The sequence below is a fragment of the Sus scrofa genome, chromosome 15, assembly GCF_054392235.1.
Source record: "Sus scrofa isolate SSC_HxYL_T2T_F1_AM1 chromosome 15, Sscrofa_HxYL_maternal_Yorkshire_Landrace_v2.0, whole genome shotgun sequence".
Classification (NCBI taxonomy): Eukaryota; Metazoa; Chordata; class Mammalia; order Artiodactyla; family Suidae; genus Sus; species Sus scrofa.
The window spans coordinates 68343673-68368096 of record NC_139397.1 but is presented as its reverse complement, the minus strand read 5'-3'; the positions used below and the strand labels follow the sequence as shown (position 1 = coordinate 68368096).

The window sequence follows — 24424 nt, the reverse complement described above, 5'->3', positions numbered from 1 at the left end:
CGTTAACCCACCGAGCAAGGGCAGGGACCGAACCGGCAACCTCATGGTTCCTAGTTGGATTCGTTAACCACTGCGCCACGACGGGAACTCCAAAATAGTATATTTTTATGTGCTTTTTTAAACATAAGAAAAAAGAGCTAAACAAGATCAGAAGTGGGGCATTCAGACTGGTTAAGGACCTATTTCTCTCCTACTAATAAACTGTAAGTTATATCTGAGAAAAAAAACATGTCGAGAAAAGTCATTCAAGACTTCGCGGGTAAACTTTTGAGAAGGCAAAAGACAACCTATGGACTTGATTCGGGTTGGAAAAGCTCAGAATGTTTTGGTTGTGAAATGTGGGGAGAATGCAACTGGCGGTTTTATGTCAAGTAGCTTGAATTTGAACTTGGGAAGTGGGGGCAAACTGGCATTCCTAGAGACCACTGCCCAGAAAGCTAACAATTATGATTGCACAACATCTTAAATACTTGGATTTGTGTATTCAGCCTCTTTGCATTTACTACTTGTTGCAGATACTAGTTGATAGCATAATCAAAAAATTATCTTCCCGAGGTGTTATGGCTGACAGTATTAAAATTTAAGCAATTACAGCTGGAAAAAAATGATATGGAAGGAAGGATGCAAGTCTAAATCTACGACAAAGAATGGCCTCCAGACCATATGTATCAGACTAGGAAAGATTAAAAAGCCAATTTCAAACTTTACTCTGGACCAACAAAATCAGAATCTCTGGGGATAGGGACAAGAGGCTGCATTTTTAATTGCTATGTAAACTGATGTCTGAGAATGACAGGGCTAGATTTTAAAAGGAGAAACTGTTGTCATTTTAATGGAGGTTGGAATTTTTTAAAGGCAAGTATAGAGTTTAATGCTGAAGGATATCTCTGATGACATCAGCATGGTAATGGTTCTTGGAGTTCTTCAGAAGCACAGTAGAGATTCTCTGCTGTTTTAAAGGAGGGACCATTGGATTAAAACAATCTCTTGGAAGTATTAGAAGAGCAATATTCCTAGCTGAGTCACATGATCATTTGTGCTCCAAGAGCCGGCTGTCTGGCTAAGCTTGGAATTTTCAGAACTACAATGAGAGTTTTGTAGCTCTAGAGCAAAGATGACAAATAGCAAATACTCGGCTTAAATGTTGTTCTCTTTTTCCCTCTAGATGCAGATTTCAAATTTTCAGCATAGCACTTTAGGGCAGCCAATCAATTACTGTAACAAACAAGATGAAACCAATTTGACATTACTGTTCCAGGGCATGGAAGGGGATGCAAAAAGACCTGGGCTTTATAGTTTTACACACACACACACACACACACACACACAATTTCTGAAGGAGAAAAGTTTACTTAGCTAAATATTTAGAAATGTGTAATATAGTTTACAGACTTTGTTGTAATATATTTCAACATACTCAGATCTCTTAAAGGTATTGTTATTTGTCCATTTGACATTTGGAAATGTTGCAATATCACAGAAAGCACAAATGACAGAAGTGACAAGAAAAAAGTAGACTTTGAGTGAGAACTGAGTTTCATATTGGTTCACACTAGATCCCTGAATTTAGATGTTATTGCCACAGCTACCCTTCTGCCTTCGGCAAAGACTTAAAACTCTCTAAGAGAGAATTATGCATTTCTCTGCAACAGTAGTCAACTTACCTGGAAACCTGATCTCTAACACAGATTATTTGGGATGACATTATCAAACTATGTGGTTTCTTTCTATCTTAAATTAGAGTGCAAGAAAAAAAATGAAAAGTGAAAATATTACTTTATTGCCTCAACCTTTAAACAGAATTTAGTCTGGATTTTTATAAAGAAAAATTTATTTGATAATATCTGATAATTTGGTTTCGCAATTTACCATGCTATCACTTATGTCTTTCCAAATAAACATGTAGAAGGTACTTTTGAAACAGCAATATTAACACTAAACTTCATAAGCCTTTCTGAAAAGTGATTAAAAGTGAAAAATTTCTTATGAAAATGATAAAAGTTAGAATTAAATTTTCAGGGCAAATTTCATGAAAACTATCTTAACTAATTCATTTGAATAGTAAAGCTCATGAAAATTTGAAAACTGGATCTTACGTTGTTTTGCAATAGCAAGGGGTGAGAGGAAGTGATAAATTTTTTTCTTTTTTCAAAATAATACTAGAAAAATTGAAATCACACTTCTTTATCCAACCTGGTAAATTAACAGAAGACTTAAATACAAAAGTGCTAAGTATTATTCCTAAGAAATTATGAGTTGAAAAGAATTTTCAAAGTAATAACAATTCAATGTTTTTTCTGATTTATTAATTCCCTACCTTAAGTGCATGTTTAGTCTCTGCCTTAAATAATTCTAGTAACAGGGGGTAACATTTGCCTTCATGTTGAGCTGAAATCTTCTATAAATCTCTATTCTGTCTGAAGCCTACTCAGATTGGAATTCCAAAACAATTTTTTAAGCCTAAATTTTTTTTTTTTTTTTTTTGGCTTTTTAGGGCCACAACCACTGCATATGGAGGTTCCCAGGCTAGGGAATGAATCGGAGTTCCAGCTGCTGGCCTGTGCTGCCGCGGCCACAGCAACACCAGATCTGAGCCCCGTCTGCAACCTACATCACAGCCCACCGCAACGCCGGATCCTTAACCCACTGAGCGAGGCCAGGGATCAAACCTGCAACCTCATGGTTCCTAGTTGGATTCCTTTCCACTGAGCCATGACAGGAACTCTATTAAGTCTAAATTTATTATTATTATTTTTATTATTATTATTATTTGGTCTTTTTGTCTTTCCTAGGGCCGCACCCCCAGCAGATGGAGGGTCCCAGGCCAGAGCTGTAGCCGCTAGCCTACGCCAGAGCCACAGCAACATGCAGGATCTGAGCCACATCTGTGACCTACACCACAGCTCATGGCAATGCTGGATCCTTAACCCACTGAGCGAGGCCAGGGATCAAATCCGCAACCTCATGGTTCCTAGTCGGATTCATTAACCACTGAGCCACGACGGGAACTCCTTAAGTCCAAAATTTTAATTTTTAGTATAATACAAACAGAATAGAGAATATGAAAACAAAGTTACACTGCCTGTAATGATTCTTTTGAGTTGGTGACTATCTCTGCTATGGTGGCAGTTAATCTTTTTCACAGGAATTCGTTCGTTGTTTTTGATGCACTAATCACTGAAGTTGATAAAGTTGTATAACTGCCAAGTGTCTAAATATGAATTAATTTAGGATTGTGATCCACTAAAATGACAGCTGTTAAGAGGTTACATATAGTCATATATATTAATTATTCAGATTTATGTATAAAACATAGTTTTTAAAATTTTGACCACACATTAATTATAGAATGTACTTAGGTTGGCAAATGTAAGATAAATTATTTTTTCTTTACTTTCAGATAAATTATTCTTAAACATATTGGCTATGTTCTCAAATAATATTCTCAGTGAATATTCAGGTGAAGTACCTCTAAATTTAAATCAACAGGTCTAATTGTTAATTTGAAAAAAATACCATAAACACACTACAGTATACATACAGTTCCTCTATCCTATGCACACAGATAGGACACAGGAAGATGGTGAAAATATTATATGCTTTTAAAAGAAATTAGTGTATTTCTAACCACATATATTTTAAGAGCTAAGCACCATTTTAAGCTTTAATCTTTATTTTCTGTTTACTTAGCCTATTTTAGTAATCATGAACCACCTGAGCTACATGGAGTATGTCACAAAATGTAAATTTAAGGGGACTACACTAATTCCAAGGTTCCTCCAAGTCTTAATACTTAATATTCACTACAACCTGTATGAATAATTATTCATTTTCCTTTAGTAAGACTTGTATACCAGTCATTTAATAAATTAAAAATATGCTTCAGTCTCCATATATTTGAAAGCTAAGCTCATGTAAGGATTCCTAATTGTTAATTCCTATCAGAATTATCTCAAGATAGCTGTCAAAAAATCAAAAGGAACTAAGAAGAGTTATTAAATGTAGTCAAAAGATAATTTTTTACCTAACCTGTAGTCAATTTATAAAAAAAAAGTTGCTTGTTTTACGATCTGTAAACTTCTCAAAGCTGAATGAGAATCCCTTAGTCTTTTTTCCTACCAAGATGCTACAATTGTTTTGACCCAAGTTTCTCCTTCACTATCTTTCGCAGCTATGCTGAAATCATGTCAACCCAGAGTATTGGTTCTTAAAATGTGGTCCCCAGATCAGCAGCATGGGGTCACCTGGGAATGTGTCAGAAACAACAATTCTTGGTCCCTCTTCACTCCCTATGCCTACGGAACAGAAATACTGGGGCAGGGGCCAGCAAGATATAGTGTAATGTACTCTCTAGGCCATTCTTACTTCTAAAGTTTGAAGACCACTGGCCTACAGTAATGGACAAAAATGTGTATCTTCAAACAGAGCAGTCATCAGTTTAACAAAAAAAAGAGGAAACTTGGTAATTACAATATGAAAAGAAGTGGAAAAATGCAGAAGATAGCAGAAAAACAGGCAAAACTCCCAATAAAACACTTCCTAATGTTGATAAGACTTACTTTAACACAACCAGTTGACTTCAGCTCATGAAAATTAAATTGTAGACCCACAGTGAATATTAATTTGTCTCCTCTCTCCTTAGAGTATAATTGGGATGATCATCTATATTATCATCTGATCCCTTTAAAAAATTATTTGAAATAGTTGGTTGAGACTAGAGGTTCAATCTGTAAGCCGTACGATAAATCAAATAAATTGGATTTATTAGTACCATACTTTAACCAACTAGATGAACCCTCATATAAGCAAGTGTCTTTTGGCAGTACCAGACCCGTATGTAGGGAATAGTTTTGGAGAAAATAATTCCCAACAATTTTGAGGCAGACTTATTCATAGTGGTAGTTGGGGTTGATTGTACTTTATTAGTTGGGGATTAAATTTCAGAGTAAGCCTTAAAGCAGAACAGCCTCAATGATTGAGCACAATCTTTGGCTTGGTGTCAATAAGAGTTCAAAGATATTAATTCTGAAACATGTATACAGTTTCTAAACCTTTGAAAAATTATATTAAAATGGGGATAACAACATCTTTAGAAAGATTAGAAATAGTAGATTTAAAGGGCCCAGCAAAGCCTTGAATATGGTAGGTATCCAATAAGTAACAGTTATTAATATTGATAAATTGTATTGACTCTTCCTTGTTACCGCCTTCTGTTTAAAAATGGTCATGGTGCAATTTTCCTAGAGCTAAATTCATTTCTGAAATTACCTGTCAATCATGCCAATCAAAATATTTTCTGAAGATCCACTGTGTACTGAAAAGTTAGAGTAACTGATCTTGAAAGGCTGTATCATTCCAAGTGAAATGTTTCCTTTTCATCCTCAACTCTTATACAGAAGTATGGTAAGAGTGTTGAAATCAGTTAAGTGAAGCAGTGGCCCTTCTTTCTTAGAGTCCAAAGTCTAGTTTACAGGGCAATTGATATATTTTCAAAGATCACCTTTAGTCTTAATGGTATTTCAACAGTCATTTGAACAAATAAATAGGATAGAGTGGATACATGGTGGAAGAATTTAGTGGCTTTTTTTTTTTTTTTTTTTTTTTCTTTTTTGGCCACCCCGTGATATACTCAGTTTCTGTGCCAGGGCTCTGATCCAAGCCACAGCTGCGACCTAAGCCAGCTTCGGCAATACTGGATGCTTAACCCACTGTGCTGGGCCGGGGATTGAATCGGTGTCCCAGTGCTCCCATGACATTGCCAATCCCATTGCACCACAGGGGGAACTTTGAGAAATTAGTGTTCTTAACTACTTTAAACAGGGGACAGTGTAGAGAAGGGAGAGGGGAAAAAAAGTGAAGGTTATTTATGAATGATACAGTTTTAGAGTTATATTTTTATGCGTGATGATAGCATGGCTTTTACCCTTTGGGGGGAATTTATTAAACAGCAGTAGATAAAAATTCATAATGAACTCAACTGAACCTTCAGAATAGTTTACCCTACTGATATTCTCAACTGACAATCATTGGTATAAATCATACTGCTAGTCTGAAGGACCTAAAATAAAATGTAATATAAAATTACAGCAGTTTCTGAAGTAACTTAGCAAATAACAAGGACAGTTTTGTACCTAGGGGTCTTGTACATATCCTTATCCTTATTTCTAAGTCATTATCTCTTAATTCTTTAGTTTTATTTGTGGGGTTTTAATTTTGGCACTTGGGTGTGTCCTTTTGGTAAAATTGCTTAGAGTGTTTGAAATGGGAAACTGAGGAATATTTCTACAAAATGAGCAGGGTAAAGAATTGCTAAGTTAAATTATTCTCTCCCATCTCACTTCGACTGTAAACTCCAAGACAAAGCAATCAAGAATCTAAAATGAAGCTATTTTGAGGAAGAAGTGAGGAAAAAACTTCCATAACAGCCAATTCACTCTATAGAATTTGTTGATCAGATTGCTTGTGTGAACCATCACCAGGCTAAAGACTGTTTTATTAAACTGAATGTTTTAGTAATGGAATTTTATGTGCAGAGATATATTTGCCATTAACAAAACACACTTTGCTTGCCCTTAAACATGGTCTTTGATAAAGGAGAAGGCATCCACAAGAGAGGCTGAGGGAGAAAAGTGTCACTCCTTTTTAATCCCCTCTACTGACAGTGGTGGTGTCACCACATAGTGGAGGATTGGGTACCTAAATAAATGCCTCTAAGACAAAAACCTGTATGATGTTCCTCTTCCCCTCTAATCACCAACCTCTGCAGTTTCTCAAGGCTAAAAACAAACAAACAAACAAACAAACAAACAAACAAACAAACAACTAGCGATGTTATCTTTGCACACCCTAGGAATTAATTACAGGTCCTCTGCTGTAGAACCATACCGTTTGCTGTTCAGTTTTCTTGATTTTCCTTGTTAAATGTCACAATTTATAACATAGGATGTTCAAAAGGACCAAGGAAATAGGAGTCAAAGGAAGTACTTGATTCTCAGGGGCCACTGCAATTGCAGTGGATTACTTAGCAATGTAATTTATGGTTATTTCAGGAACAATGGCATTTCAGAAAGTGAAGTTAACTTTAAACATTCTTTTGCCATGTGGAATATAAAAATGATTACAGTATGTTTAGAACAAGTGATACTACTTTAAAAAAATGAGACCTCCCTCATATAGATAATAAAATTCTTTTTTTTTTTTTTTTTTTTTGCCACACCCACCACAGGTAGAAGTTCCAGGGCCAGGGATGGAACCCAAACCACAATAGGGATCTGAGCCATGGCAGTGACAATGCCAGATCCTTAACCTGCTGCTATTTTTAGGGAACTCCTAAAAATTTTTTTAAAAATTAAAGCATAGGATAGTTATGTAGTTAGTTTACCACAATTTAAAGAGGACTAGGAACAACATTTTATTTTGTGAGACTGAAGAGATACACACAAGTTATAAAACTTCTGCATGTTCATTTGGGCATCATCACAGGTTGCTGTGTTATTATTAACTGTTTTTAATATAAAGAGAGCATCTCTTACTTGCAGTTTCCAATTCTAGTATTATCTGTTTATGTCACACTTCACTGATACAGAATTTAAAAAGTTTAGAGTAGGAGGGAACCCTAGCTTCTAGTACAATCTTATTCATGTTTCACATAAGGAAGTCATCCAACAGAAGTTAAATGATTTGCTTAGGGTCAGGCCATACACTGGCAGAATTAGGTCTTATTATTCTTCCTCAAATGCTCTTTGAAATGTTAAATAAAGAGGGATTTAGTTCTGAGAATGATTTACTTATCTCATTTCCGTTAGATTTATTTCTTTTGTCAGAGGCAAGCAAAATAATTAGCCACCACCTTTCTCTTCTCTATTTCTTTTATATTTGCTATCTCTCTCTCTGCAACAGCTTCATCAAATCCACAACAAATCAAAAATAAAAAAATAAAATCCAGAGGAAGAATATTACCCTACAGAATCATTTTCTCTAAGAAAAATACAATAAGGAATATTTCTAAATATAGGTGTCTCAGATAAAGATATTCTGACTCTAATCAGATCTAATACAGTAGTCAAATTTATTATCGTTATTCTGATAAAGACAAAAACTGACAAAAGCACTTCCTCCCAATTTTACACTTTGAGCGACTCTAGCTTTCAAATACTATGAACACTTTTCTTAGGGATTAATTTCCCTTAACTCCTCATAGTTCCTAGGAAAAATGAATACTTTGAATAGAATATCACAGAAACTAAGTACAAAAGGGTAAAAGTGAAAGGACAGACTTAGAAAAAAGTCAACAACAGTAAAGATGAAAATGTAAATTTCATTTAAATGAGTATTTTTTTTCCATATTCATATTACAAACTAACTTCACTGTAGCAGCACCAATTCATTACTTGTAAGCTTTTATTTACTGGTAGATGCCACTGGCCTCAAAAAGAAAAAGCAATTTCTCACAAGAGATATTCCAAAGAAGAACAAGTTTGGAAATAAAGTTTTGGAGAGCACTAACATGAGAAACTCCTCAATAAAGGATGGGAAATTATTAATGTTTTTTAGACTAAATTTTAAGTAAAACTCAGTCTCAAAGGTGAATCTGCCTTCCTTTTGACTCCTTTAAACAAGGAGCAATACATATAAAACCATATTTAGCTTAAACAAGTAAATATCTGGAGATCTTTACCAATGTTACAGATTCTGCAAAAGATAATGAGTTATTTATTACTAAAATAAAAGAAGCAAACTCTTCTTTTATGCTTAAAAATATATGTTTAGGAGGATCTTGTTTTCTAACGCCACCTCTCTCATACTACCAACAGAAAATCATGCTGTCAATTACAGAAATGTTATTCTAAAGTTGAAACCAATGATTTTTAACATCTTAAGCCTTTTAATATTTTCATAAAGTTTACACATACCAATCCATTAAAAAATGATTTCTCAACCAAACATATTCTTTAAGATATTCTAATAGAATTGGATCTTTTACTTTGGTTGATTTAATTTATAACTAGATAGGGTCCTTCATGGCTCAAGTGTAAGACCTTTAATTTTTCAGATAATTTTTCTTGATGGTTATTAGAAAAAAAGTGACCTTAAATGCCCCCTTGTTGTGAATAGAAAGAGAATTATCACTTTTGGGGGGGGAAGGGATTGAGGAACTATTAACTTTTGTTTACATGTTTAGGAATAGCAATTATGCAAACTTCATTTTTAAACAATTACATTAGCTATTTTATATTCTTTCAGCAGAAAATGGAGATAGTTGAGTTGTACTTATAACCTCATAGCCCCTAAGTTTTTACTCTTCGCAAATTAAAGTACTTTTGGGTCCCAAGGAAATCCGACGACACTGGTTCCCTCAATGAGGAGTTGATGCTTTAAATATTCAGAACTAGTGTTATCCCTTTGTTTAGTCTTGGATTTGACTAAGTGCTAAATGAATTATTCATTAATAATTATATCTTTCTCAATATAACTACAAAAGCTCATGTTAATAAATCAAGAGATTTTCCATAGGATCATGACCTTTTTTCCTATGGTTCTAGTAATGATTTGGTTTTATAATGGCAAGGTCTTTGGATAAAAATAATAGTAATGAAATTAGTAAATACCTACTGAAAGTGATAGTTTGTTAAAGCTTTTAAATATGAGTGTTCTTCATTAGAAGACAGAGTTAATCTAAAATAACACTTGGTTAAATAATTTAACATCCTGAACTGTATTACTTCAAGAAAAAGACCAATAATTTTTGGAGGGAAGGGAGAGGGGAAGATAGGAGGGCAAAGCTGTCAGGAACAGGGAAGAGAAACTGATTATACATTTAAAATTGATATATACACATATTTGCATTTTCAGTAAATTACAAAGGGATTCATTCAAACTTTCCTTGAGGTTCTTTTGGTGTTATAAATAGTTTAAATTAATATCTATGTTAACTAGATCAAGTATGGTATCTAAGAGGAAAAAATCACTTCTAATGACAGATCTAAAATTGACACTCCTGGGTACAACAGAGTGTATATACGTTTTCAATTGCATGTTTAAAAATGTATTTATATACACAAATGTTTGTATATGCAGAGTAACTGTAGGATACACAGGAAACTGGTAACACTAGCAGCTACTTTTCACTGTCTTCCCATCTGGTGCATTTAAATTTTGTACTACATGAATGTTTTTCCTATTCAAAAATAGTGATTAAAAACCCACTACTAAAATAAATTTAAATTACTTAAAATCGTGCAAATTAAGAAAAGAATTAACTTTTTAACATTATACAGGAACATATACTAACATATAAATTTTTTGTACATAAATTTGGGTGTGACAGAGTAATTAGGATCTAAAAACTTGATTTTCACAAGACATGAAAATGGGAAAAACACGTTGTCCTTGTACCTCATTGCTACAGCACTGTGGACTACGGGTTGTCTCAGTGGCATGCTAATAGCCTTACTCTCTTCCTCTGATGGGCTAGCCATGAGCCACCATTTCTCTACAATTCGAGAAATCTTTAAGGAAACTTCAGAAAGATTTAAGATTATTATTTGGCAGTGATAACTATTACACCTGTATTATTCTCTTGGCATAGAATCAATTTTTACTTCTTTTTGTGGTTTACTTTAGATTTACCCTGCCAAAGATGTTTGGTGTTTTGGTAAAAGACAGACTTCAAACTACGTGGTGACTAAGCAAAGCTCTTACATAAAGCTTGGGCTAAGATTTTATAAATAGCTCCAATGAAAGACATTTCGAAATAAGTAGGAGAAAAACTCAAGAAAAAATTATTTTCAAAATAGTACTTCAATTTTCCAACTAAGTCCTATTAACTTAAATGTTAAACCATAAAACAAAATCTAAAGGAATGATAGTACACATGTCCGCTTTCAAAGGTAGCTGCTTATTCAAACTGAGTGCTGAAGGTGTATTTCAATTTCATCCTCTTCAAATTGTGCAGCTTAAATAAATGTTTATTTTACTGAAAATATTTGCAAAATTACAATATAAATACATGATCATATTAAGATAGGCTCACTATATAATGTATTCTTATCCACAGATATAAAATGAATGCAGTAAATATAGTATACTCTTGATGAATTGTTAGTACACAGTGTTTCTTAGTAAAGTACATACAGCCTATTATTAAGCAACAATTATTTAGTTTTCAAATGTACATATTAGGAAGTTTTTAGGATGGGAAGGATACAGTAAGTCCCCTAATACCCTTCTTGGTTGATCAAAGTTAGTTCTACAAAATTTGAAATAATACCATATTTGTTTTAGCAATTGTTCTAAGGCTCTTAGCATTTCCTCAATTTGAATTTTCTTTCTTTAGTTTGGGTATTTTCTTAATGATGCCAAATCAGCCAACCATATTTTTAATTCTAACATAGTATCATGGGCTTTCTTTTCATTTGTAATTTAAACACACAATTTAAACAATGACACAGAACCATTAAAATTTTTTTGTCTGCACAAATTCCCAAAATTCATTTTCAGGGTATTATGGGGAGTGTCAATTAGATATAATCTCAACTGTAATACTAATCTGGGCTAGAAATAGTTTTTTAAATTGACTCTAATCCTTAAGAATACAAATATGAACACTACTTTAAAATTATTTCTTAAATGTATTGGGATTTTTTTTCAGAAGCATCTTCTACCCATCTCCATTACACTGATTTAATGGAAACTTGTTACTACAGCAGTTCCAACACAAATATATGCATGCAAGAGATCACCCTACAGATTCTAACTACATAGTTATTGAAACACATCCCACCAGTCAAGTGGCATAAATGTACATCTTTTATATACAAAAGGTAAAGTGCATTATTAAATTAGTGAACTGACAGATTGTCTGCCTGGACCATATAGCTTTCAAATAGACAAATGTGAAATTCTCCCATTAGAACCAATTATTTCAAGAGGTTCCAACTAGCTTTTCCACCCTGTCATTTATTTTTTTGGCCATGCTCTTTAGTGCAAATAAGCTTGTGTTTGACTCAAGTTTAAGGGACATGGCAGTTTGGGGCTTTAACAAGGAAAATTATAAAATGTGGCAGAAGTTTAATACTTTATAATACATTGCATCTTTTGCATATAAGCAACAGATTATTGTTGCTCTCACTTGGTAGGAGCACACTGCCAACTACTATGAGGAACCCGTTTCCAAATTTCATACTATCAGCTTATATTATTACAGTTTTGAGTCTGTACCACATTATGCTTAGAGTATTATGTGCAAATATCATCAGTGTTTTAGGATCATACAGTGAACTAGTAATTTTGGTTACTAACTTTAATGCTCACTTTTTGACTTCTAACATCCAGTTGCCTTAAGAGATTTAGGTCTTCAAGGCAGAGATTCTATTATTCTGAATACCATGTACACTTGCAGCTCCATTTATGGTACAAATGACAATAAATAAAATGTATATTGCACAGATAAGAATAGTAGCTTATTTTATAAGATACATGGCAATACATGTCCTAATACCAAAGTTTTGGACTGGATCTTATTTGATTATGGCTAATGAATGATTGGAAATTTTAAGTATCCAAAAGTCATAGCATCATTTCATTTTTCAATTAACATTACCTTTGAAAAAAAATGAAACAGACTGGCAGAAGGCTTAATGATTCTAAACTATATTCAATTGGCGGTATATATGCCTCTATCCAATCTGTAGCTTTGCGATTGTAAAAACTTTGAAGTATACCCACAATGTAGAAACTGGATGCCTAAGTTTTTATGTAAATTATTAATGCAAAATTAAACTAATATTTATATACAATGGTTAAAGACATTTATCTTTAAGTCTGACATAGGACTGTGTGTATGTATATATATAACACACATATATACACGTATATGTGTATGTGTATATACATATATAGACACACACACTCAAAGCTTACCAGACCGAAAACCAAAAAGGAAATCATTTAGACTTAACGGATATAAATATTTTAGAAGGGAAGGTTTTAAGAGAGAGCATACAGTCACAGTAATAGTGATAGGAACACTCAAATACTGGAATATTCACAGCTCGTTTGCCCAAATCTGACAGGTTGATTATTAATAGGCACTATGATGGGCAGCAAAAACAATCAGTAGTACAGTAATTCAACTGCACACCACGCCTTCATATACCCCAAAGCTACTTTTTATCAAGCCCAGAATAGTCATTTTACAGTTAGGACTGTTTAAAGATCTTTGCTACTTTTAGAGTCTCAACACCCACCATGTGCTATTAACTCTAGTACTAACATCATCTTCTAACCTTCAGTTATTCCACAGTGATCCAGATGGTCCGCAATTATAATGAACTAGTGAGATTCCTTCATACTACTTGAGGAAACCAGAAATATAATCTGCAGGCCAACACTAGCATGTAAGTCTGGGTTACTGATTGCTTCTTTTTAAGTAAAATCTGTGAAATTAATTTTCTTAATTCCTATCATAGAGTTTTCTTAGTGACTTTACTTGAAGGTATTTGGGGACAAACCTACAGAGGAAAAAACCTGTTAAAATAATTGGGAATTACTTGTAGCATGTGAAAGAAGAGCTACATTCTGATCTCAATCCATGCAGCCAGCTCTCATCAATGAGAGCTATATTTGGGGGTTGAAATCAGTGTCTGGCTCTTAAACATGATTATATGGACTTACTGTGTGAGAGGTGAATAAAGCCAAGATAAAAGACAGTAATTTCATCCAGAATAAAATGCAGCTCAACAGATAAAATTTCAGTCAGTTGATACAGGGTGGGTTGGTACACATATACATTATATCCACCTGTTTAAAAAATTGCTTAGGTGTTGAAAAATTGCTGTGGCACTTCCTGGAAAGTAATTTTTAATACAAGTAAGTGGGTGAGTCTTGTGTAAAGTAAACCTTTCAGGTATTTTAAAGAGCACCTTGGAAACTGCCTGATTTTTCCTTTCAAATATGTTTACAACCAATCTTTAAATACTACTTTTTCCAGGCTGAAAATTTATATTTATTCTAAATGCTTTAAAAAATTTTTTTTTTCCTGGAATTGAAAGACCCGTAAAAGTCACATTTATATTGGAAGCGTTGCTGTGATTTTAAGGGTAGCAACTGCAAAAATGCTACTAAAATATATTATTACTGATCTTTTTTATCAGGTAACTGGTGCACCAACCCCTCTGAAATAGTGTTACAGCAGCAGCATAAAATATAACACCTTGGGTCCATGATATATTTTGGGAAAGAACCTCTCACAACCTTCAAATTAGCATGAAAAGCTAAAACATCACATTTCCATAGCAGAGCCATAGGATGAAGCCTCCCACACAACAGTGACATAAAAGTAATTCCTGAAACTTTGGAAAGTCAATAATAGTATATGGTACAATCATCAGACGTGAAGATGGGATTGTAACTAGCTTAGAATAGCCAATGAAAATTCTCTCATGGTGTTGATATGGCAATTATAAACTGTAATGTTACCACAAAATTTGAAATTATGGATTACTATAGTAATTCTAAGATTTGATTTCTTAATGGTATTGTTTAATATTTGGTTGTCCAATGGACAATTAAGACATTTCTACTTGTACTTTTATAAATAAATATATTTATGATAGAAGTCAATTTCTGTTTCTGTGGTAACTGTCCTACAGGTAAGCCTAGCAGCTTTTAATGAAGTAGGAATGTAATACTTTTTTGGGGGCGGGGAGAACCTGTTAAACAGAAATTCACACTTTTGTATTACCTATATGTATCTTTTTTCAGGTTTATGTCATAGTGCAATGTAAATTTTAGTCATGTATTTAAAAGGTCAGAATGTCACACTTTGTGCTGATTTGCATACTTCAATAGTCTGGAGCAGCTGAAGCAGCTAAACTATTTAGCTCTGGGAAGGATGGAATTCTCATAAGAATAATAGCGTTCTATGGATAACATAACGTGAGAATCAGACTCCTTGAAGTATAAACTACTAGAGGTATTACTAATAACAAAGGGCCAAAAAAGAGGAAAAACTTCTTCGAATGAGTATGGATCAGTACTTTTAGCCAATTTAGGATTATAATTTTTGCCTGATGGAGTTCAATTTCATTCTAGTCGAGGCATTCTTGTTCTTCACCACTGGCCCTTCTGCCATCCATCCTCTTTTCTTTATGGCTGTTGCAAATTTTCCTCATCTCTTCTTCATACTTGATAAAATTCTCCCCAAACCTTGTCCAAGCTTTGAATGGAACAGTAATAGTATTACGGTAAGGTGGCCTCACCTCACTTACCTTCAGGAAAATTCCATATTTATTAGAGCCCACATCAAAGTAGAACCTTTTATTGTCCACTCTGAAAGAAGTCCCCTCTGGGAGTTCCACTGGGTCATCGTCTCCACCTCTGCGGTCTTCTATGTCCCCTTCGCCATAGTCTTCAATGAGCTGAACCAAGGCATCTCGAAACTCAATCATCCCTTGTGCTGGGAGGACAATAGTCTGTTCTTGGCCCAAAGTGTGGCCAAAATAACCTATCATGCCAGTGCCCCGCATCATGGTTTGTCTAATCCTTAGGAAGCGACCCCTCTGATTTTCCTTTAGGTCTAGATAATATTTCCTATTGTCCCTCTCTATGTAGTCTGTCTTGAGGACACTGTGAGGATGCTCTTCGGACCCTACAGAGACTGGTGGGGAGGGTGCTGAGTGCTTCTGTCTCCTCCTGGAGCTTTGCTCTTTGCCGTGACCATGCTCTTGTCGGTGGCCTTTCAGGCCCAGGTGGGCATAGTGCTCGATGAAGTCCCCTAGGCAGTCCTTCAGCTCCGCTGCCACAGACAGGGAGAGGGTCAGTTTACTCTTTCTGATATTGTCTTGCCGGCCTCTCCCTATCCAGACTTCGGCTATCTTTAGGAACCGGCCCCGGGAGCTTTGCTTCACGTCTAGGTAAAACCTTTTTTTCTGGATGTCCACTCGTTTAGAGGCCAGCTCCTGGATTTCGGCGGCGCCCCCAGCCTGACTAGGGGTGGCTGAAGCCGCGTAGTGGGGGTAGTGGGGGTGCTGGGCCTGGGGATAGAGTCTACTCTTGCTTAGGCCAGAGCCCCCTACATTCTTGCCGCCGCGGCCACGGCCGCCGCCGCCGCCGCCTCCCCTTCGCCTGGCTCTTTCCATCTTCAGCTGCAAGTGACAAACAGACACACGGGGTGGGGTGGGGGAGGGGTGTTGAGAACAATCGCAGACGCCCCTCGGCCTGGGCTGCCCCAGCCTCCGCCCGGGACCCCCACACCGGGCCGCGCTTTGCACTGTGCCGGCCGCCGCAGCGCCGGGCTCCCGCCTCTACCGGACGAACGGTGGCGGCGGGCGGAGTCTCCCGGCTCCGCACCGGGCACACAACATCCCTCCGCGGCCCCTGGCCTCCCGCTCCCGCTCGCCTCGGGCTCAGCAGCCCCGGGTCCCCAGCCAGCAGACACTCACATCAGCACTGCCATCACCGCCGCCGCCGCCGATGCCCTTCACGACCGCCGCCGCCAGCTCTCGGCCCCTCTGTAGCAGCCGCCGCCCCCTGCCTGCTCCCCCGCCGCCGCTCGCACCGCCCCCCGCCGGAGCAGCCAGGCAGGGGCATCGCCTGCGGCGCCCGCCGCCGCCGCCCCTCCTGCGGCCGCTGCGGGGGCCGCCGCGGGGGCCGCCGCCTCTCTTCGGGCTCCGGCCCGACGCCCGCCGGGGAGGGTAAGGAGGGCGGGGAGGGGGGCGGTGGGAGGCGGGCAGTGGACCCCGCCTCCTCCAGCACAGCCGGCTGAAGGGAAGACTGGGTCTCACGCTTTCCCTTGGGGCGCGCCCTGACTGAAGCCCAGCGCGAGGTGACTGGACAGGTATGAAGATGGGAATAAGGACCGGGGCGGCGAGAGAGTTCTGACTTCTTCAGGTTCCGCTGGGAACTGGTACTCTGGCGGCCCACCGGCACCTGCGCGGAGACTACACTCCCCGAAGTGCACAGCGGCGTCGAGTCCTCTGCGCATGTGCGCCGCGTAGCCATCTGGGCTGTGGTGGGCGGGGTTGTAGCACAGCGCCTCCGGAGAGGAGGACTGGGGGCGGGGCGGACCCTGGAGAAAGGTTTGGGGAAGATCTATGTCCCAGAAGTGACGTGTACTCTGTGCGCCTTGACGCTCAGGCGTGTGCTCCTCAGCGCGGGAACAAAGTCTGTTCAATTGATGACTATCCTGGATTCCTGGGTTCCAGGCCCCGGTGTTGGGGCGCTGCTCAAGTCATCCAGCTGAAGGGAAATCCTGTTGAACTGGCTCTTCTCAGGGTAACGTGTCCTCCCTCTTCCTACTTCCAGCTCCAGACCCTGGGGTATCGTTCTAGCCTTCTCCTACACTGGAGGTGCTCAGTCCGGCAGAGCAGGCCTCTGGGCTGTGTGTAGGAGATCCCTCCTTCCCCTTTCCACCTTTCGAGCTTAGCGGTAAAGAACCTCGTCCTCCCGCAGGCCTTCTTTGAGCTGCTGTGAGCAAAAGTGTGCTTCCACGCTCCTCTCGCTTTAGCTTGTGCAGCTGATTGGTTACCTGTTGCGTGCGTTTAGGAGCCTGTTCTAACTATATGGTCTTCACTGCTGCAGAAATTCAGCCACTCCATGTTTACACAACATAGTCCAGGGAAATAACCCATTTTGTCTAATGTAACAAACTATTTTGGAGTTTTCGAGTTCAAAGTATTCAATCTTTAATGGTTTGGGTTTTTTTTTTTTTTCTTTCTCCTGGTTGAATTTGAGTTGATTTCTGGGTATGTTTGAATATGTAAAAATTCTCCCCATGGAAGGGAATATTAAAATCCTTAGAATGCTAATTTAGTAGTCTTTAAGTTAGCGTGTAGGAGAAACTGTCCCAATAAAAATGTAGAAAGGAGAGACTCTGGCCATGATGACTAAGCAAAGTCCATCCAACTGCCCCAACCACCCCTCCCCACACATCTGCTTCTGTCAATTTGTTTCCACATCCACTACCTGACGTCACTCCGGTCCAACTAGCCAAGGATGGACCTGGAAGAAGTAGCCCATAAAAGCCTTGTGAAACCCTTCTTCCGGGCTCAGACTCTGGAGATCGATCTCCTCCGAGCCGGCCGGCGTAATAAACCTGAGTTCTCCAACTCTCCGAGTGCTCGCTTGGTTTCTTGCCGGGTAAGAGAGCTGATCCACTGCAGCCAGAGCTGCTGGAGCTAGTAGGCTACAGCCACAGGGCTGTCTCCAGAGCTGATACGCTGCAGCGCAGGGCTGCTGGGTAGCTGCCGTAACATTTCTGGAGGCCCCAGCGAGATTCCAACCGTTCTGGCCCCTTGAGCCACCAGAACAGAGGTAAGGCCGCCCGGGAGCCAGGGAGCCTCGAACCGAACGAGGCGTTGTGCCACCCTATGGTATTCCGGGTCCTCCTTCGTGAGCGGCATTCCTGACTCCCGGGTGACCGAACCCCGACTGGACTTAGTGGAGAGACAGACCAACTCACCAGAAAGGCATCTGGACAAGGTAAGGCCCCGGGGCCAACCCCAGTCAGGTCCTGCCCCAGTGGGCAGAAGAGGAGACTGATCACCCCCTGAGGGAGACTCTCCTGGTCGGAAGCTGTGCCTGACAGAGCAGCAGTCCTAGTGCTCCAGATTGGAAGCAGAGGAACCTCTTGCTTGGGTGGAGCAACTGTCGGGTGTAGCTGATTGAAAGTTGTGCTTGATTGAGCTACTAGTTAGGGACTCCCAGGGAGTGGGAGGCCTGTGGTAACCTCCGTGTGTGAGAGTGAATGAGTGGCCTGATTCGCTTGCATTTCAGGTTCGAGTTTGTGGCTCCACGGTCTTAGTGGCTACAGAGTCCGAGTGGATCCATTTTGGGCCATAAATTCCTCCGAGGAGATAATCTAACTTGACCTTGCCCCTGGGCCTCCAGGAACTCCTGGCCCAGATTCTAAACCAGCCATGGCATTGCCCATTTTGTCAGTTCACCGAGGCCCAGGATCTGAGTCAGGGAAGACCGTCATCCCTGGTTCAGTTCAGGGTATAGGGAGGATTGGGTACAAAGTCCCCTGTCCTTTGCCCAAAACATTAGAATTTGTCTGAGAGTGCCTCCCTGAGACCGGGGGCCCAGATGGATCAGAAATAATTGCAACAAAGCAGGTGCTCTGCCCGGTCATAGAGCAAGCTGAGTGGGATCTGTCTTGCTTTCAAGAGTGGTGGAGGCAAAGCTATTGGGGATACCACCCACGAGGTCAGAGAAGGCCTCATAATATCAGGCCATAGAAAAGATCAACATAAAGACACCATGGGTTCACCCAAGTCTAAACTTATGGTTGTAGACTGATCAAAGATTTCAAAACGGGATTTTTTTCTGAAATTATGGTATAAAACTAACCTGATCTTTCATCATTTCCTTTGCCATTACCTCAAATAGAGCTGTGGGGGCAAAGGAAACAGACCTCTAGATGTTAAGACCATCCTGAGTTGTTACCAGGCCTGTGGGGGAAAAGGAGTGCATAGCTAGTATTCATCCAACTTAGGCCAAGTGTTTAGCCTCAGAGCCTCGGCATAGTCAGTTTTGCTTTTTGCTGTTTACTTTCACCCTGGTTGGAGTAATTGATGGCTGGTTCATCCAATTTACCTGTTAACTGTGGTTTAGAAATTTTCCTAATGTTAATACAGGGCATGTCAGAGTGAGCATCTTAGGATTCGAAAACTCAGGGCAGGGCCTGTATGCCTGGGTTTTCTTCACCTCTGTCCAGAGACAGGTAATGGGCAGGGATGACGGGAAGGGAGGCTACGCTGATAAAGAATGGTTAATTCCAGTCAGCCTGAGGTCGGATGGGACATTTGACCACTAGTATCTAGCTGCTCCATATAAGAGAGGGGATGCCCTCACATAGCCAAGAAAGGACAATAGACACTGGATGCTGGTTTTTTTCTCTTTTTTGGATGGGAGCCACACCCTCAAGTCTGGTGCATGGCTCAATAGCAACTCCTCTGACATGTGCCTTGAACTGGAAAAAGTTTGACCCTGAGATTCTGAAAAAGAAACATTTAATTTTCTTTTGAACAAAAGCCTGGCCACTGTATAATCTGTCAGATGGAGAGCGATGGCCATCTGAAGGCTCACTAGCTTATAATACCATTCTCCAATTAGCCAGAAGTTAATCAGCCTTCTTCAATACTGCTCAAGGCTCCTCCTCCCCCCAAGCCAGTGACAAAGTTATATCTCTCTCTACTCCCTTTACAAGAAGTAGCAAACAGAGAATGGGGACCAAATACAGGTCCATACACCTATTTCACTTCAGGACTTAAGGCAAATAAAAACAGATTTGGGAAGATTTGCTGATGACCCAGATATATTGAGGTCTTTCAGGGTCTCATGCAGTCCTTTGAGTTAGCCTGGAAGGACGTCATGTTATTACGAAAACAGACATTGACTGTAAGTGGAAAAAATATTACATAAAGTCTCCAAAACTGCTCAAAGCTGGGGAAGATGAATGGAATGATGCTATAAGTGCCAGAGGCAGATTAGAAGAGAAATGAACAAGATTCCCCACAGGGTGTCAGGCAGTTCCTATGAGTGATCCCAATTGGTCTGCTGATGAGGGAGATAACAACAATTGGCATAGAAATCATTTTATTACTTGTATAGTTGAGGGATTAAAAGCCTCATGAGTAAAGCCTGTTAAAAACTATCAGAGGTTTACTAGGGGAAAAAGTCCATTAGCTTTCTTAAAAAGACTCAAAAAGGCATTGAGAAAACATATATCAGGGAACCCAGAAACAGTGGAGGGTCGAATAATTCTTAAGGATAAATTCATAGCTCAATCGGTGCCAGATATATGGAGAAAGCTCCAAAATTGGCTTTTGGCCCTGATCAGGACCTGGAGCACCTCCTCAGAGTAGCAACTCAAGTATGTTATAATCCGGACCAGGAAGAATAAAAGGAGAACAAGAGGAGAGACAGAGAAAAGGCTGAGGCTCTAGTTATGGCACTACAGGGAGTCAACCTAGCAGTTTCCAAGGTGAGAGGACTAGGGCAGAAACCTATGCCCAGAGCCTCTTTCCTCTGTGGAAAAGAGGGACGCTTTAAATGGGAATGCCCCAAGACTCAGACCACAGCACCTAGGTTGTGCCCCATATGTTGGGGAGATCACCTGAAGAGGGACTGCCCCTGAAGATGAAGGTCTCTGGGGTTGACCTCTCAGGCCCAGGATCAAGGCTGACGGGGCATTTCCATAATGGCTCCTGTCCTTATCACCACTCAGGAGCCCTGGGTGACTCTAAATGTAGGAAGACAGCCTATTGACTTCCTCCTGAATACGGGAGCCACTTTTCAGTCCTCCTCTCCAGTCCTGGGCCCCTCCCTCATGAATCTGCCACATTTATATTTCTGGCAAGCCGGTTACAAAATTTCTTACACAACCTTTGAGTTGTGACTGGGAATCCATTTTCTTCTCTCATGCCTTTCTGATTGTTCCAGAGAGTCCAACTCCTCTTTTAGAAAGAGATATTTTGTAAGAGGTTAAAGCCTCAATTCACATGGCAATGGAGCCTAATCAAGGTTTATGCCTGCCTTGGATGGAAGTATATATTGACCCAGAAGTCTGGGCCATAGGAGGAAACATAGGAAGAGCAAAGAATACTCAACTGGTGGAAATAAGTCTTAAAGACCAGAATTTATTTCTTTGCCAAAAGCAGTATCCTCTGAGACCCAAGGCCTGACAGGGACTTATCCCAATTATAGGAAGCATAAGAGAACAGATTATTAATTGAATTGTATCAGCCCTTGTAACACTCCTATATTGGGAGTGCAAAAACTTAACAGGGATTGGTTCCTAGTACAAGACCTTCATCTAATAAATGAGACACTGGTCTCATTACATCCAGTGGTGCCCAATCTCTACACTCTTCTTTCACAAATTCCAGAAACAGCAGCATGGGTTACTGTACTAGATTTAAAAGATGCCTTTATTCTGCATTTCCTTGACTAAGGCTTTGCATATATAAATTCTCAAAATATGGAAGGTAGCTAACTGACCAGAATTAATTTTAGGTTCAAGTAAACTGGGAAATATTCAGTATTAATATCTTAAATTAGAATTGAAGTTTGCTGATCTAATTAATACACACGTCATTACAGCTGTCAACATTAGGTATAATATCGTACCTAGGTTTAACAGAAGTCAAATGAGACACTGAGACATCAGTTACTAAGCAGAAACTAAAGGTATTTAGAACAATTAATCAATATGATCAGTGCCACACTGAATGGTCTCCATGAGAAAAACATGTGTTTTCAGAAATTATAAAGGACAGTCCGTGTTTGCTTTAGAAAAGTAGAATGTGTGTGCTTTCAATATAGAAGGAATGAGGGATTGAACTGCATTTTATTAAGGCAAAAAAAAGATGGTCTGTTTTCAGCTGATTGCTCTGGTTGGAAAATAAGGGACAGACTAATATGGATACAGAAAGTGATACAAGGTGTGTGGGAAGTGGACATTGAGAAGAGAATTTTGTGCGTGGTGGGGACTGTCTAGAATATATTTGAGTAAGTTAACTTTAAAAGTAATGTGGTGCCATAAGTCATACTGCTCACAAGGACATAAGGTAGCTTTCAATTACAAGTTGACCAAGGCATACAAATATGTCATAACCAGCCAGAGAAATCAGAAAAATCATACAAGTTATCTGTGCTGTTATAAAATCTAAATGTTGTATTCCTGATTGTTCACAGAATGTGTCTAATTCCCTGCTAGATCTTCAACAGTAGATTCATGAGCTGTCCTATCCAGCTCCAGCTTTTGGAGCTGCCCTGTGGAACCAGATGACCTCCTCCTCCTGGTGAAAATATTTCTTCACCATATCCTTTTATTCAGACCCTGTATAATTAACTGTATTTCTTGCTTCATTACAGCCTGATTAAAAGCTATTAACCTTCAAATGTTGATAGAAGGGGTACCCAAAGCAATGTATCAAAGCCCACTTGACCGTCCCATGAGTGGAGACCTAACTGCTTTCCCTAACGACACCCCTTTTCAGCAGGAAGAAGTCAGAGCGGTCATCGCTCCTTTTCCCCACAGTTAGAGTCTCCAACTCGTGGGGGGGGGATTGAGGCAGAATATTAACTCAGGTAGTCAGTGTAGGAACATGGGCTTCGATACATTCTTTTTTTTTTTTTTTTTTTTTTTTTTGGTTGTTGTTGTTGTTGTTGTTGCTATTTCTTGGGCCGCTCCCGCGGCATATGGAGGTTCCCAGGCTAGGGGTTGAATCGGAGCTGTAGCCACCAGCCTACGCCAGAGCCGCCAGAGCCACAGCAACTCGGGATCCGAGCCGCGTCTGCAACCTACACCACAGCTCACGGCAACGCCGGATCGTTAACCCACTGAGCAAGGGCAGGGACCAAACCCGCAACCTCATGGTTCCTAGTCGGAATCGTTAACCACTGAGCCACAACGGGAACTCCCGATACATTCTTTGATGTGGCTATTGATTAACATTTGTAAATTAAGGGTCGCATAGCAACCCCAACTGCTATAAAGGTTACAGGTATTACCCCATGGATCCGTCACACCAGAATAAAGAAGGCTGCTCCCGCCACTGACACAGACACCTGGGAAGCTGTCCGGCACCCTGAAAATCCCGCTCAGGATCAAGTTCCAGAGACATTCGACACTGGAGGATGGCAGGCCCTGCTCTGGTCACACCCAGAAGCTGGCCAGTCTATGCACGGCAGAAGCTTGAGGAATCTACAGCCCTGCCCCAGCCACATACTGGAAGTTGGTTTGTACAAGTGGAGGCCAGAGGATCTCCATGCAAACTTGAACTGAACTCATGCTCTGGTGGGGAATATTGGTAATTGAAATTGCCATAGCCCTCATATTTGGAGTGGGGCTATATGCGGTATCCCCTTCAGAATGGGGACAGGGAGCCTGGCTGCTCATCTGTGTGATGTATCTCTTGACTTTCAGTATACTAGAATCCCTATTCATAATGGGTCCGTGAAAAGGATTAAGGGAATCATAGTTCTGTTAACATTCATCCTGCTGCTCACTCCAGGGATGACAGACTGGGACTATGATCTATGGGATGGGACAGGATTAACAGATGCTTACCAGTGCCTCCCTGCTAATTGGACAGGGACCTGCACTCTAGCCTTTCTCACTCCTCAAATAGATATTGTCCCTGGAAATCAGTCTCTTATGGTGCCCATAGAGGCATATGGCAGAATAAGAGAGCAATAGAAATTATCCCCTTAATTAGTTGGTTTGGGAATTTCAGCAGGGATAGGAGCAGGAGTGGGAGGAATAGCATCCTCCACTGCTTATTATCATCAATTATCTAAAGAATTCACAGATGACGTGGAACAAGTAGCCCCTTCCCTAGTAGCCTTACAGGATTAGGTAGACTCTCTGGCAGAAGTGACCCTTCAAAACAGGAGAGCACTGGACTTACTCACTGCT

General features: G+C 39.7%; 2 protein-coding genes across 17 annotated transcripts in view; one reads left to right on the top strand and one right to left on the bottom strand.

Annotated features, from left to right (window-relative positions):
- PURG (purine rich element binding protein G) overlaps positions 1-16696 on the bottom strand; it is a 38997-nt gene extending 22301 nt beyond the window's left edge. Inside the window, exons 1-2 of one of the 2 annotated variants that reach the window (XM_003359494.5) lie at positions 16443-16671; positions 15270-16145 (exon numbers count right to left, since the gene is read on the bottom strand). In XM_003359494.5, the coding sequence (XP_003359542.1) occupies positions 15270-16139 (870 nt within the window). In that variant the 5' untranslated portion in view covers positions 16140-16145; positions 16443-16671. Of the gene's footprint in view, positions 1-10949; positions 16146-16442 lie in introns of those variants that run through there. The other variant, XM_005671806.4, reaches the window with a different exon arrangement.
- Positions 16697-16724: 28 nt separating this feature from the next.
- Positions 16725-24424, top strand: part of WRN (WRN RecQ like helicase) — a 128023-nt gene continuing 120323 nt past the window's right edge. For 12 of the 15 annotated variants that reach the window (XR_014829940.1, XR_014829939.1, XM_021075784.2 and 9 more), the window contains exon 1: positions 17119-17274. The gene's annotated coding sequence lies outside the window, so the exon portion shown is untranslated. Of the gene's footprint in view, positions 16838-17118; positions 17275-24424 lie in introns of those variants that run through there. The other 3 variants (XM_085000172.1, XM_085000180.1, XM_085000177.1) reach the window with 1 other exon arrangement.